Source organism: Miniopterus natalensis, chromosome 12, assembly GCF_054644295.1.
Source record: "Miniopterus natalensis isolate mMinNat1 chromosome 12, mMinNat1.hap1, whole genome shotgun sequence".
NCBI lineage: Eukaryota > Metazoa > Chordata > Mammalia > Chiroptera > Miniopteridae > Miniopterus > Miniopterus natalensis.
In genome coordinates this window covers 23,112,116-23,127,535 of record NC_142092.1, presented here as the reverse complement: position 1 = coordinate 23,127,535, position 15,420 = coordinate 23,112,116, and the positions used below count along the sequence as shown (strand labels likewise).

The window sequence follows — 15,420 nt, the reverse complement described above, 5'->3', positions numbered from 1 at the left end:
ATGGCCAATGGTTACATGAAAAGGTGCTCAATGTCATTAATCATCAGGAAAATGAAAGTCAAAGTCATGAGATACCACCTCACACCTGTTAAAATGGCTATCATAAAAAAAAAAAAACAACAAAAAAAGAGATAACTGTTAACAAGGATGTGAAGAAAAGGAAACCTTGTACACTGTGGTGGGACAGTAAACTGGTGCTGCCACTATGGAAGACAGTAGGGAGGCTCCACATATACAGCCCTAGCCGTTTTGGCTCAGTGGTTAAAGCGTCAGCCCAAGGAACTTAAGGGTCCAGGGTTTGATTCTGGCCAAGGGCACGTACCTCAATTGCAGGCTCGCTCCCTGGCCCTGGTCAGGGCATGTGCAGGAAGCAACCAATCCATGTGTCTCTCTCACACTGATGTTCCTTTCTACCTTTCTCTCTCCCCCTTCCACTCTCTCTGAAAATCAGTAATAGAAAACATATCCTTGGGCGAGGATTAAAAAAAAAAAATTACACATAGAACCACCACATAATCCAACAATTCCACCTCTGGACTTCTGGGTATATATACCAAAAAAATGAAAACAGGATATCAAAGAGATAGCTATACTCCCATGATCACTGCAGCATTAATCAAAATTGCCAAAATATGGACGCAACCTAGGCATCCATCAACAGATTAATACAGAAGATGTGGTATATGTACATAATGGAATATAATTCAGCCATAAGAATGTTTGCAACAACATCAATGCACCTTGATGACATTATATATACTAAGTGAAATTTGTCCGACAAAGACAAATACTGCATGGCATCACTTATATGTGGAATTAAAAAAATTTTTTGTTTTAAGTTCAAACTCATAGGAACAGAAAGTAAAGAGGCTGCCAGGGGCTGGGGTTGCGGGAAATAGGGAGAGGTTGTTAAAAGGGTAGTACAAACTTTAGCTATAAGATGAATAAGGTCTGAGGATCTAATGTAAAACACGACGACTACGGTTCATAACACTGTATCGTATAAGTGAAATTTGCTAAGAGAGTAGAACTTAAATGTTCTCACTCACACACACACACTAAAACATAAATTTGGATGTTTTAATTAACCGGATGGAGGAATCGTTTCACAGCGTATGTATTAAATCACTATTATGTACAATTTAAATATTTACATTTTTATATGTCAATCATGCCTCAATAAAGTTGAAATAAATAATTAACTAAATCATAAAAATCAGTCAAAGAAAAGATACGCTGTTTCAAAGAAGTAACAATAAGACTAACAACTGACTTTACAACAGAAATGATGGAAACCATGAAACAATACAATAACACCTTTAATAACAGAAAGTAACTCCATGCTATAATTCTGTTCTAAGCAAATAAATCCTTCAAAAATAAAAGAGAATAAAGACATTTTCAGGTAGACCCAAGCTAGGAAAATTTATTCCAGCAGATTCATACCAATGGGCAGAAAAAAACACTCCTAGAAAAAACTTTAGATATTTATGAAGACATGAAGAACTAGGAAAAGCTTCCATATTTGGATAACACTAAATGAAAACTGACTTCATATAACATATGCATTATACACATAATATATAAACAACAATAATAATGTTTTATGTCTTTTAGTTCTACATTTATTTTATACCCCACAATACCAAAAATTGATGATGATATAGGAGTTGTTCTAAAGCCACTGTATCTGTTATCTGGGCAGTGATCAAAGTATTAAACTTCAAAAAATCAAGGTAGAATGCTTTAATCTCTGGGAAACAATTAAAAGAAGAGAAAAAATAAATAAAAGCCATCAGAAGGGTTAAATTGGATTTTTTTAAATTGAAAATTCCAAAGCAGGCACACACAAAAAGAGAGAAATAAAAAACGCATGGGTCAAACACAAAATAAATAAAATAACAGAGTAACAGTTACACTAAATAAAAATGGATTAAGTTTTCTAATTATAAGATAAAAATTATCACACTAGATTTTAAAAAATGAAATAGTTGGTGTCTACAAGACACATAGACAAGACATAACAACTGAGAAAGATTGAAAGTAGAAAGAAAGAAAAAGATATACCATAAAAATACTAACCAAAAGAAGGCTGATATAGCAAATTTTTAACAGGAAAAAATACTTTAAGAATCTTTACTACAAAACAAAAATAAAATTTAAAAATTAAAAAAAAAAGAATCTTTGCTACAGATAAAGAGGTATAATTTATAATGATACAAGAGTCAATCCATCCAACCCAGAAAGGTATTAGAATTCTAAGATTGTATGAAGCTAGTAATGTAGCTTCAAATTATCAACATGTAAATCAATGAAATGACTAGAATTTATTTCAACAAATACTAAGTGCCTATTGAATATTTGGTTTGCTTCAGATCCTTGGAATATTTGGGGATATATAAATTATAAAATATCTTCTCTAGTCTTAGTTATAATTCTGGTCCTAAAATTTAGCTTTACTCTGGTAAACTTAGGTAGATTAGAAAAACCAATAATAAACACTCTATTTTTATGAGTTTAAATTAGTCAAACAAAACTGTCTTTTCTTATATTGGGCAATATATGGTAAAGTTCTCCATATACCTAACTTGATAATATATGAATCACTTCATTCAGAGAATATATCATAAACAGGATTAAAACACACTAGATTCCTCAATAGCATAATATTGAAAATATCATAACAAAACCTCTTTGGGTTTCAATTTCACTATCTCTTACATGAAGGTAATTATGAAAGCATCCTACTTAACACAATAAGGATACCATAAAACTTGGGCTAAGAGAACAACTCCTGCTCAGCACTACTAGAATAACTCTGTCAGGTCCCTACAACTACTTAAAACTTATTATTACTTAAGGCCCTTATTTACAACCAACATGAGCTAGCTAATTATTTGATTTTTACTCGATAAACCTATTGGATAACACTATTTTGATTTTTTTAAATTTAAAAATCACCTGTAATGCTTCTACAATTGATTTCTCTAAGGAAAATCCAGTTTGAATTTTCAAAACCCATCTTATACTCATTTTTTATCTTTTCCTTCTAGATTTTTTTTATCACTTAATAAACTTTTACTAGGCTGCTAGTCTTCTGTTGACAACCAAAATGCATATAAATATATGTATCTAAGTATTTAAATATTATCACCTAAATCAGTTTTTCCATAAAAAAAAAGTCAACTGGTAGTAATAATTTTTCCAGAGTTTCTACCTTTCATTTGGAAAGAAAATTACATTTTGTAATTTCAAATGTCTAATCCTTCAGCTGAGTATTACCACTCTATTCTTGAGTATTGGAATTTCTTTAATCTGTGATAAACTTCCCAGTAATGTTTTTAAACAGTCTATGAAATTTTCATAAAAATAGGCCAAAGATAAATTGTTTTTTCCTTCTGAGAGCTTTCACTAAAATCAAAAGTAACATAAATTGAATGACTATTATATACCAGGTACTTTTACATGTGTTATCTTATTTAACCTCATGTTTATTCATATTTTGCAGAAGACAACATTGCAATTCAGTAAGGTTAAACCATATGTCAAAGTTTATACATATAACAAGAAAAGCCAGGCATTGAGCTTATGTATATCTGTTTACAAAGCCAAAAATCATTCTACCACCAGGGGTTGGCAAACTCAATATAAAGATCCAGATAGTTGCCCAGGTCAGTGTGCTCAGTTGGTTGGAATGTCGCCCAGTATACCAAAAGGTCACAGGTTCAACTCCCAATCAGGGCACATACCCAGTTTTGGGTTCCACTGCCCATCAGGGAGCATGGGAGGCAACCAATCAATCTCTCTCTCTCTCTCAAATCAATAAAATAAATTTAAAATTTTTTTAAGTAAGTGAAGGGTCTAATTTAACCCAAGGCTCATAGTTTGCCAATTCCTCCAAGATAATACAATGCATGCCCTCCTAGAGAACTTCTATTAGCTTTTCATTAACATCAATAAATTTTTTTCTCTCTAAGTTTATAAAATTATGACCTTAATCTTACTGGGCAATTTTATTTTAATGCTTTTCTTATTAGGCTCAATTATTAGAAACAGGTTACTCTTGAGGGACTATGTACAACCTTTTACATATTCTAAATATAGTACCAATCATATTAGAAATTACTCTATAAATAAGATGAAACATTCCTAAAACTATAGTATTAGCATGCACAAAATACCCATTGTGAAAATGTCAAAGTTAAAGTTCCCATACTGAACTTTTCAGTTACTAGTATATAATTTTAATTGCTCAACCTATATTTAATAAGCATAATCACAGTCCAGAAACAATAGCAAATATCCTTTTAATTATACAAAATAATCAGGTGTACAAAAAATATAAATATATAGAACTTAAAGACCTTCTCTCACTCTCCTTTATTCTAAAATTTAATTATATGTACCACCACTGAACTTATTTTTAATATAAAAGATTGAAATAATATAAATAAGAAAAATTCCCCTTTGCCATCAAGATTTCTTTCTTCCCTCTCCTCCCCTTGCTTCCTCACATACACATTTGCACACCTGTGCATTTTCTCTCTCTCTCTCTCTCTCTCATACACACACACACACACACACACACACACACAGTATTTTAAAAACACAAAGTCCAAATAACATACAATATGAGACTCAAACACCAGCTCTACACACAAAACACATAAGGTAAGATTCAGAACACAAGATCAGGTTCAAATCCCAGCTCTACAACTAAAATCAGCTTTGTGCTTTCAATAACTACTAATATAAAGTCTGTTAGTCTGTTTCCTCATCTATAAAAATGGGGGAGAACTGTACCCACTTCAAGTGGTTGTTAGGAGCATTAGAGTGAGAATTAAAATGACAAGCCCATAACATAGTGTTGATATACAGTCAAAGACTTAAAACTTCGAGTTGCTGCTATTACCAATACCACCACCACCATCGCCATTTGGGGCAAATGCTATTAACATTTGTTGTATTCCCTCTACAAAGCAGGAAAAGTACTGCCCTGCCTCAAATAGTACATATAACAACTTTCTGAAGCATCCTACAAATTCTTCTTCTTCTATTATATACTGTTAAAAGTTAGGGGGAAGTCTTTTATCTCAATAATTTCAAGTTTCTTTGAGAAATTTTAAAATACTGAAGTCTACTTTTATTTCTGAAAACAAGAAGTTAACATTTTTCACCTTCTCATTATTGTATTTTAAACCAAAACATATACAGTGTGTGCCAAAGGAATGTATACACACACTTTGAGTAATTATAAAGGCAGTGTTTATTAAAATATATTTCATTTTCAAAACTGAGCTATCAGTTATTAAGGTGTGTATACATTTTTTTGGGATACCCTGTATATCAAAAGATCTATTATGTTGTTTTTTAAAGAAAGTCATTCAACACTAATAATCATAAATGGATTCAGTTATAAAAGGGAATGTCCGATTAAGGTATACTTTCTCAATCCCAATATATTTTAAAATCCATTAATTTAGGTTTATTTTTGTTACTTTTGTTTTCAGTCTTCTGCACTTAAAGGAACCATGCTGATAACTGTATGTACAGCTGTTCTAACATTAGTAGGTAGAAACATTTCTTACCAAGTTACGATTTTTTAGTGGAAGAAAGTAATAATAGTGGCAGAAAGAAAACATCAGTGCGTAGCAAGTAAGAAGTTCAGTGTAGAAACACAGTTGCAGAAAGAGCCAATGATTATCTTCACCAACACAATTGTTAATCCTGAAAAATAAATAAATAAATTTAACTTTAATAAGATGTTAATTTCAGAATTGGCAAAAATAAACAAAGAACTTCCTATAATCTTAACTTCATGGAAATAGGCTGAAGTCACTCAAACCTGAAAGCAAACTACATAGGAAAAGATATACTAACATAAATATGCCACCTCACGTCTGTAAAGCACTTTCTACTTTACAAAGGAAGTCCACACGTATATGATACCCCTAAAACTCACAACCACCCAGTGAGGCAGGAAGAACAGATGGCAGTCTCCTTGCTCCACTGATATGAGAAAAGGAACAAAGGAGTTAAACTTGCCAGAGATGTACAGTTAGAAGTTAAGACACTTGTCAAAGCATGTACAGTTAGTTAGTGGCCAAGAGAACAAGAACCCTCTTCTATACATTGCTCTTTCATACAGCATTCTAGCTTCAAGAGCAATTTGAATGATGGGAAGTAAAATAACTTAAACCTGCCACTCTGAAATAACTGCTAAGCACTCACAATTTTTCTTACTTTTAAAAGCTATCCTTGGTTGCTGAAAATAAACACATATCCAAAACTATTTACAGATTCTTAGAGCTACACTTCCAGCAATACAATAGTGAGCCATAACTAGGAAAAATGATTAATGTCATAATCCCAAAATTTTCAAAGCTAATAGAAGCTAAATGTTTTATTGTTCCAAAATGTATTGTTTCCAAAATTTACTGTACCCAAATTTTCAAAATATTTTACAATTTCAGGACAAAACCCTAGTTCATAACCATAAGTAAGCCTATACAAACGTTTTTATTTCAATATAATATCATACTGGCACTGTTTTAAAAAACTATATAATAGGTTCAGTTCCTAACTTGTTTTAAAGGTGTGTTGTTAAGCTATTTTTTAAAATCAGATACAGAAGTGAACAGAAAATCTTGCAGAGGCAATTTTTAGACTTAGGAGCTCGTGCGTTAACAAAAAAATGTCCTGTGTTTCATCATTCACACGCAGGGCTATGAGAAAACTGTGTTTACATATGCACTCAAAAATACTCTTCAACAGATACTGCTTGAAAAATGAGTTACCCTTGTTCTATCCCTCCAGTCCCCCTAAACTTGAGAAATAACTGCTATGATCATGGCACTCTTCTTAACCAGGGGGCTTTAAGAAACAGTAAGGTACTTGGTGTACATACGTAAGAGTTCTTTGGTAACAATTATACTACATAGAGTGAACAGATCCAGAAACAGAAAACCTTATGGAGATCTGAAAACTGACCTCCAAATCTAAAGCTGTTGGGCATCTAGAACAATGCAGTTTCTGAAAATAACAAAAATTCTCCTTTCTTCCAATTTACACTGTACAATTTCCCTCACTCTGGATATTTCAACAATGCTCTCTTAGGGAATTCAATCATGAAAATCTCTAAACCTATTAGGACCCTGGCCTACCCTCCTTTCCTATCCCCTAACTCTTTCTACTTCCACTCTTCTTCCTACCAACATTCTGAAAAGTTGACTCAATTGAAAGCAAGAGGCCTAGAAACAGAGAACTCATCCCAATCCTAGAGTTTAGGCTAAAGAGCACTTTAATTTGTCACTGAACTTTATTTTGTCACTGAGTTATCTTTATTCCCTAAAAGTAAATAAATAATATCACAAATCTCTATAGTACCAAAGTATTTCCTAATTAACTGTTTATGTTTCTAAGCTTAAACTGCTGCATTCTTTTAAAAGGAAGTACCAATATCCAACTGTATATGAGCATTTATTATACTGTTAATCAAAAACACTGCTCTCGCCCGACCGGGCGTGGCTCAGCGGTTGAGCGTCAGCCTGGGATCCAGGCGAACAGGGTTCAATTCCTGGTCAGGGCACATGCCCGGCTTGAGGGCTTGATCAATGACTCTCATCATTGATGTTTCTGTCTCTCTCCTTTCCTCTCTCTGAAATCAATAAAGATAAACTAAAAAAAAAAAAAAAAAACAACTAAAAAAAAAAAAACACTGCTCTAAAACGTGTATAAAATTGAGTTTTCGGTGAGATTACCACTTACCAGTTTACCTAGCTTTTATTAATCTATTACTACTATAACAATAAACAGATCATTGAGATGTAGAAAACACTTGAGAATTATTCTGTATAAATTCTAGGAACATTTTTAAAGACCAGCTATGTGTTATATACTATACTACCTTATTGATGAAATATACAGTGTATCCCAAAAACATTTATACACTCTAACAGCTGATAGCTCAGTTGATGTTTCTTTCTTTTCAGCCAGATTAAGCTTTGAACAAAGGAAATTCATCCTAAAATGCTACTGGAAGTTTGAAAATGCAGTTGAAGTACAAACACTGCCTTTATAATTATTCAAAGTGTGTATACGTTTTTTGGGACATGTCTGATAACTCACTTAATTTTCACTGCTTTTTAGATTTAACTGATTTGAAATAATGGGTGAAGCCAGACTAAGCTTTGAACAAAGAAAATTTATCCGCTAGACTTTTTTATGGGGATACATAAAAGATAAAGTTTACGGTACAAAACCAGCAACAGTTTATGAATTGAGGGCTCACATATACTGAACAAAATGACTCTTGATGTTCGTGATTCCACTGCTTCATGTTATTAGCAGTGCCTGGACCAAAACAGTCATCAGTTTGAAAACAGGCATTGACAAAAAAAATTATTCATTTCTGTAGATTCTTTTAAATTTTGAAAATGAACTATATGTTAATAAACACTGACTTTATAATCATTCAAAGTGTGTATACATTTTTGGGACACCATATATATAGATATATATATAGATATATAGATATATATAGTAACTAAGTGCTTTTATCTAAAATGCTTTTATTTTTTTCTAATGCTAGAAAATTACCTCCGATTTAAGTAATCAGTTTATAGTAAAACCCAAATTTCCACCAAAACCTTGCTAATAACTTGCGCTATCGAAGTAAGTTATTAAAAAATAAGGGAAACTCTAAATTGATTAGCATTAGGCAAAGCTAAACTCTTCCCTTGAGTCAACTTTAGATAAATGCAGTTATAACTTTAACAAGCCTGTTATATAGTTAACTTTGTATATATGCATGCTTAAACAAACATAAATATAGATGTATAAAGTGCTACATTATACCAGTTTAAATATTTATACAGAGATCTCATGCTAGAAAAACAAAATTAAATACGATATCTTGTTCACAGATATTTGTGACAGCTTTGAAATGAGATACAATGTAGAATTCTCAGAGTATTTGTTTTAAAAATTCTAGTTTTCAACTAAACACTGTCTTTAAATACTACAAGAGAGCCCCCTATTGACCAAAAGTGTTGGCAGTTCAGCAGAATCAGCTAATTACCACTTACACACATCCAGCATGTATGTCATGTTAACATCTAAAATACATCATACCAAAAAGGGCTTAAAGGGCTTAAATGGGGAGAAATGAGGTCAGGGTACCTAAAATGTATTAATTCTTTAAACCCATGTTAAGGGGAAAATAAACAACGGGATGTATATGGTTCATTAAAGTTAGAAACAATAAGAGCTACTATTTAAGTTCTTTCTAAGTCTCAGACACTAGATGAAATGCTTTACATACATTGCCTCATTTAATATAATCACTTTAGTTCTTTTGTATATTTGCATGCATGTTAATTCTTAGCTTTCTACTCAAATATTTCCTTGTTAGAAAAGATAGATCTTTGTGAAAAAAATGACTTTAGGAGTTCACAGAACCATATCAAAAATGTATACTTATTACAAGATGTTTTAAACTACATCATCTTAATATAACTTTTGTTTAAATCTGCTAAGTACTATGATTTATTTTTTACTAGTTTTTTTCCTAAAAGTGAATTATTCATTTCTTACCACGGACAGTGATGATCCATTCTCCTAACACAGTGGCCGCAGCGGCTGCAGTGATGGGAACGTTTTGGTCTCATCAAATTACACTTGTTACATAATTCCCAGAACTCCCTTTCTAGAGAAAAAAATTAAAATCCATTTAATGAAGGCAAATGAGTAATGCAGAAATTTATCAACAAGTTTAAAATATTTTATAGAAAGCCTTCAATATATATGTTTAAGACATTTTCCTTCTAGTCTCCAGTATAAATGTTTCCCATAAATGTTGCTGCTCTGTTCTCTGTATGTCTGATTTTGTATGTTTCTAATTTTCAAAACTATATAAAAATAAGACACTATTAATATTCAAACTAAGGGATAGAAAACAATGTATTTGGGTTTTAGACATATTGCTATAAGTAAAATTTAATGACAAAACTCTAAAATACAACCAAATTATGTTAGAACAGAATTTTATTTAAACAAATTAATTTCTAGAAATTTTATTATCTAAAGGCTCTAACAAAGGAATAATGCGGAGTCCTGGTTTCATGGGTTAATAAATCAAAATCAATCCTATAACCTCATTAGAGAAAGAGATTGCATTCCCAACCCCCAAACCATTTTATTTTTTTAGTATTAGTGAGTTCATTGGGGAATGTTTATGGGAGACCTTTAGAAAAGAATTTCAGATGGGTTTAAGAAACATTAGAATAATTTTAGAAGTGAAAAGTTACAAGAAAATTACTATTTAATGGAAATAAAGATGTTTTTTCAAAACTCTGTCCTACCACCAAGAATAATTTCCCTTTAGCCTATATTGAAAGAGTATAAAAATAAGTTTTGTGCTAAAAACATGAGGTTTACAGAAATAAAATTTAAAAAAGTAATGTATTCTAATCAGATCCATAAAAACTATATGGGGCCTGGCCAGTATGCTCTGTGGTTGAGCATTGACCTATGATCCAGGGGATTGCAGTTCGATTCCTGATCAGGGCACATTCCGGGGTTTCCGGCTTCATCCCCAGTAGGGGGCGTGCAGGAGGCAGCCAGTCAATGACTCTCATCATCGATGTTTCTCTCTCTCCCTCTCTCTTCTTCTCTCTGAAATCAATAAAGATATATTTTAAAAAAAAACACAACTATATGGGAAAGTGACCTACCAAGAAGAGACAACTGCTTTGTTACACGGAATGTATCTATTTAATATTTGTTGAAATAAAACTTTACTTTTACAAAATTCTTAAACCCTCCATCATTTATGTTTACACTACACTCTAACCTCATTAAAAGTACGAGCATAGTAAAATTAACCTAACTCCACACTCAGAGTGAATATTAGTATATGCAAAGTATGGCCCTAGTACACAGTATGTGGTCACTAAATTAAATGCTTGCTAAAGTATAAGAAGTTTAATAGTGGTAGTGTTCAATTTTCTAAAAAGATACACGATTTTAGTTCCATTATTTAATTTAATGGCCAGGAGTAAAATCAATATATTGGAATTTTATACAATGAAGTGTTGAAAACACATTCTGCTACAGATGTCTCTGAATAAATCAATAATGTATAAATAAAACCCATATCAAGCTGTTCCAATAATATAAAAGTTGAGAAATTAACTTTTACATTTAAAATCTCATTTTAAAATAAAATGCTTTCATTTCAGTTCTTCTTTTGATGAAAACATAATCATGTGAGAAAACAATATTAAAGCTTAATTCAGTTGAACTAGTATCCAACTGTAAGTGAAATGGAAGCTCATTTCATATGTAGCAAAATATGTCACAAGCATATCACCATTTCCCCATTTAACTAGATAATCCCAAACATCCCAATGTTAAAACTTTGAATTCACATACTACAAGAAATACAGTCAAAAAAGAGATTCTCCTCCATGAGCCAATTTTTATTAAAAGCAAACATAAAAATTTTACATTCTTAAACCAGTCCCTAAAACATAAAGATGGTGTTATTCATTATTGGCAATTTTAGCACATAATATTCTAGAGACTAAAATTCTTTACTTCACCCTTAAAATGTTATATCCTCAGAAAAGAAGAGAACATATGGCTATAATGAGAAAAAGCGTGTAATTCTATAGTCGAGGCCACAGGTACAGGCAAATCCAGGCCACCACTTGTTTTTGTATGACCCACAGGCTAAGAATGATTTTGACAATTTTAAATAACTGATAATAATAATAATTTGTGGGATGTAAAAATCATGAAAATCAAATTTCAATGTCCATAAATGAAGCTTTATTTGAACAAAGCTATGCCCACTCACGTACATACTGTCTATGGCTACCTTTGTGCTAGAATGGCAGGGGTGAGAAATTGTGACAGAGACCATATGGTCCATAAAACTGAAAATATTTTGTTATCTGGCCCTTCAAGTAGAGTTTGCTGCTCTATGGTCTGAACCATAATTTTTTTTTTTAAAGAGCTTGAGCCACTCATTCCTTTAGCTAAAATTTAAGATACTATACAAGTACCTAAAATGAGAAATACCTATGAAAACTCATTTGCACAGGCATGCATGAGCACAAACACACACCTATGTACTGTAAAAATCACTACTGGAAAAAACTAGAAATTTAATTATAACATCAACTATGTTTTTGCTTTTTGTATAGCAAAAAAAAAAATCCATCTAAACCTATCCAACATATCTATAAACCATTTCTTAGTCTCCCTTTCCTTCTTCAGGGTATACTCATGTCCAAATAGGACCTTGGTGGCCGATATGGTCAATACTTTTGTATTAGCCATCTAATAGTATAAAATAAAAGTCTATGGGAGAGAAAAATCCAACTGCTAATTTATGGTAGCTATAAAAAATTTAAATCTCACAGATATATGTTTTAAAGAAAGGAAAAATCAAAACATAAAACAAATCAAAGTAAAAAGGCAGACTCCATAAATGACTGAGGCTGTTTAATAAAAGTAAACAGCATCACACTGTTTAACATGGACCCTTATGGATGCTGTAAATGCATGAATGAATATAAACCAAGGTTTTGCTTTGTTTTGTTAATCCCTCAGAAAGGAAGGAATCACTTTCTGTTTGAGTCTTTTAAAAGATTCATATTATTAGGGAGCTCTCTCTCAATTACTGCATTTAAAATCACAAAGTAATGTTTTAGGGGGAAAAATAACTTGAAACTACCAAAATCAATACAAGGTTTGGGTTCTAATAGTGGTTCCCTGACAGAACTGATTGCCAACGTAGGAAATAAATATCAGTTATCCTCCTACAGGTAACCTTTAAAAAGCAATATAAGAGGCAGCAAAAAGGCAAAACTATGACTAAATACATGGCCCTCAGCATTAACAGCACATGCATCCCTAGAGCTGCAGTTAAATTTCAAGGGACAGGATCAGACAAATTTAAAACATAATATATTTTTTAAACCTTGGATGATTTTGTAATTTAACAGTATGTCAAAAAGTAGTTCTAGTGAGGACAAAAACACTGAGTCAAAATTACCGGTTAAGGAAGAGCTTGATGATGAAATGTTCTCAGACCGATTGCGGTGATGGTTACACAACTCTGAATATACTAAAAGTCACTCAAGTGTACAATTTAAATGGGTATATTACATGGCATATGAATTATAAGCAATAAAGCTGTTTTAAAAAGTTAAGAGATTGAATAAAATCATTTCATAAAATTTGACCATGACAAAAGTAATATTTCTATATTTCAGATGTGTGTGAATAATTTGAATAACATAAGTAGACATTTAATGTTTTCATTTGACTATTTCAACTACATGCCCAAATTTTTATAAAATCAAATTCTGGGGATCTTTGCATGGGAAAATGGAACATTCTCTTATATTCAAATTGTCTCATATTTGGTAAGTCACATAGATATTAAATTTATTATGGTTTTTAAAAAAATATGTAAAGTATTTCAGAGTAATTAAATTTAAAAAATGGTTGAAATCATAAAGCATTAGGATTTTATTTGCCTTTTCTAAAGAATTCAATTCTATCAAACTGCTCAACCTTAAAACAATACTGAAAAGATGTTACTACTCTACAGCCCCAACTTTTTAGTCATGCTATATTATTTTTCACTGTTAAAATTTTGTATTTACCAGTTAAAACCATATTTATAAAATAATCAGGTAATCAGAACTAAAAACATATGACTTCAAATTTTCCCCACAATCAAATCAAAGGTGAATAAAGAGCTAGAATTTTTAATCTGTACAAAGAGCCATGGTAAAAGGTGGTGGAGACAAGGATCTGGGCCTCAAATCAGTTCTGTAATAATCTGCTATGTGACCTATAATGGATAGTCTATGTTCCTGATTACCCAGGCTACCTACCTCATATAATTACCATGAGGATCATATTACATGAGATATCAAGGGACTTTGAAAACATTAAAATATGATAAGTTAACACACTTTTTTCAATCGGAAAAAAAGGGAAATCTTCTGAACTCAGTGAAGCAAAAACAGGGCAAATATCAGACATCCAAATAGTCAGCAAGATGGTGTCCTCCATTGCTACAATCTATAAGCTGAAGGTAACAAAGTGGTTTCATGTAACTCTAATTAGGCCCACATATGTAATCTGTTTGGTATTCATTTAAAAACAACATTTTAAAATTTTGAATTAGTTGCCAATATTTTCTTTAAATCATGTAAATTCTCATAAAAATTGAGATTCTCTATTTTGACTTCAAAAATTGTGAGATCTAAGAATACTGGACCTACATGACAATTTCACTGAAGCTGAGTAGCAGCCACTCCCCTTAGATAAGAGATTTTCAATATGAAACAGTTCCTAACTAGTCCCATGCACTGATTTGCAGTATCTGACACATGTAGGCATTTGAGTAGTTTGACCAATGCAAACTAAAGATTTTATCAGGAAGGGGTCCTGGGTTAGGCAAAGTCCCCTTCTTTGATTTTCTGGGAACATTGGGTTTTAGAGTTGAAGTAGACAATATATGTACCTATATTTTAAAGCCTTTGGTTTAGGCTAGTTGAGAGGAGGGATTTTATACAAATTGAAGAGTGCCACCCTCCCTGCCCAAACACATACATAAACAAACTGCTAAGTGACAGTGGACACTGTTTCTCTAAGTTAATAAAAACTATTCAACATAGTTTTCAGAAAATTTTACAGCTATATAAACATCAGTGTCATATCATTTCCATTTAATCATTAAAACTTGCAGTATCAAGTAAGCAAGCCCCTAAATAACAACAATCAGGAATTCAAGGCAGGCTCTAAGTGACTTGCCACTAACTGCAGAAGGAATTAGTGGTTCCCAAAGTTTGCTTACACATTGAATCAGCTGGGGCCTTTCAAAAATACTGATAACTGGCTCCCACCCCCACATTGCAATTTAATTAATATGGCATGTGATCTGGCCATTAGGATTTTTAAAACCACCCAGGTGATTCTAATGTGCAGCAAGTTTGGAAACCAGTGGATTACCATCAAAAAGTGCTCTGGTTCTATAATGTATAACAAAGACACATAAATTTCTTAACAGAAGAAAGTACATGCTTACAGAGCAAATGATTAAAAAGTAACACTCAGTATAGAGGGTAAATGCAGTTTACGATATCCAGAATGCAATAAAATAAGCAATACATTTTCAATTCATTTTTGTGATATGAATGGTTACTATGCAATAAGGTGATTAAAATTATCTTCAATTGACACTAGACTAAAGGCTTTCAAATTTTTCACTGAATTGTTAGAACTTGGAGAAATATAAGCAACAATATTATAAAACTGCATAATTTACTATAAGCAATATTATATTTATATCATGAGGTAAGTGGCACCATCAAAACAATTCTCTATTAAATAAAA

General features: G+C 32.0%; 1 protein-coding gene across 2 annotated transcripts in view; it reads right to left on the bottom strand.

Moving 5' to 3' along the window:
• ZDHHC21 (zDHHC palmitoyltransferase 21) overlaps positions 1–15,420 on the bottom strand; it is a 64,801-nt gene that overhangs the window by 35,781 nt on the left and 13,600 nt on the right. For both annotated transcript variants that reach the window (XM_087822654.1, XM_087822656.1), the window contains exons 5-6: positions 9,595–9,706; positions 5,589–5,727 (exon numbers count right to left, since the gene is read on the bottom strand). In XM_087822654.1, coding sequence (XP_087678780.1) covers positions 5,589–5,727; positions 9,595–9,706 — 251 coding nt within the window. The remainder of the gene's footprint in view (positions 1–5,588; positions 5,728–9,594; positions 9,707–15,420) is intronic.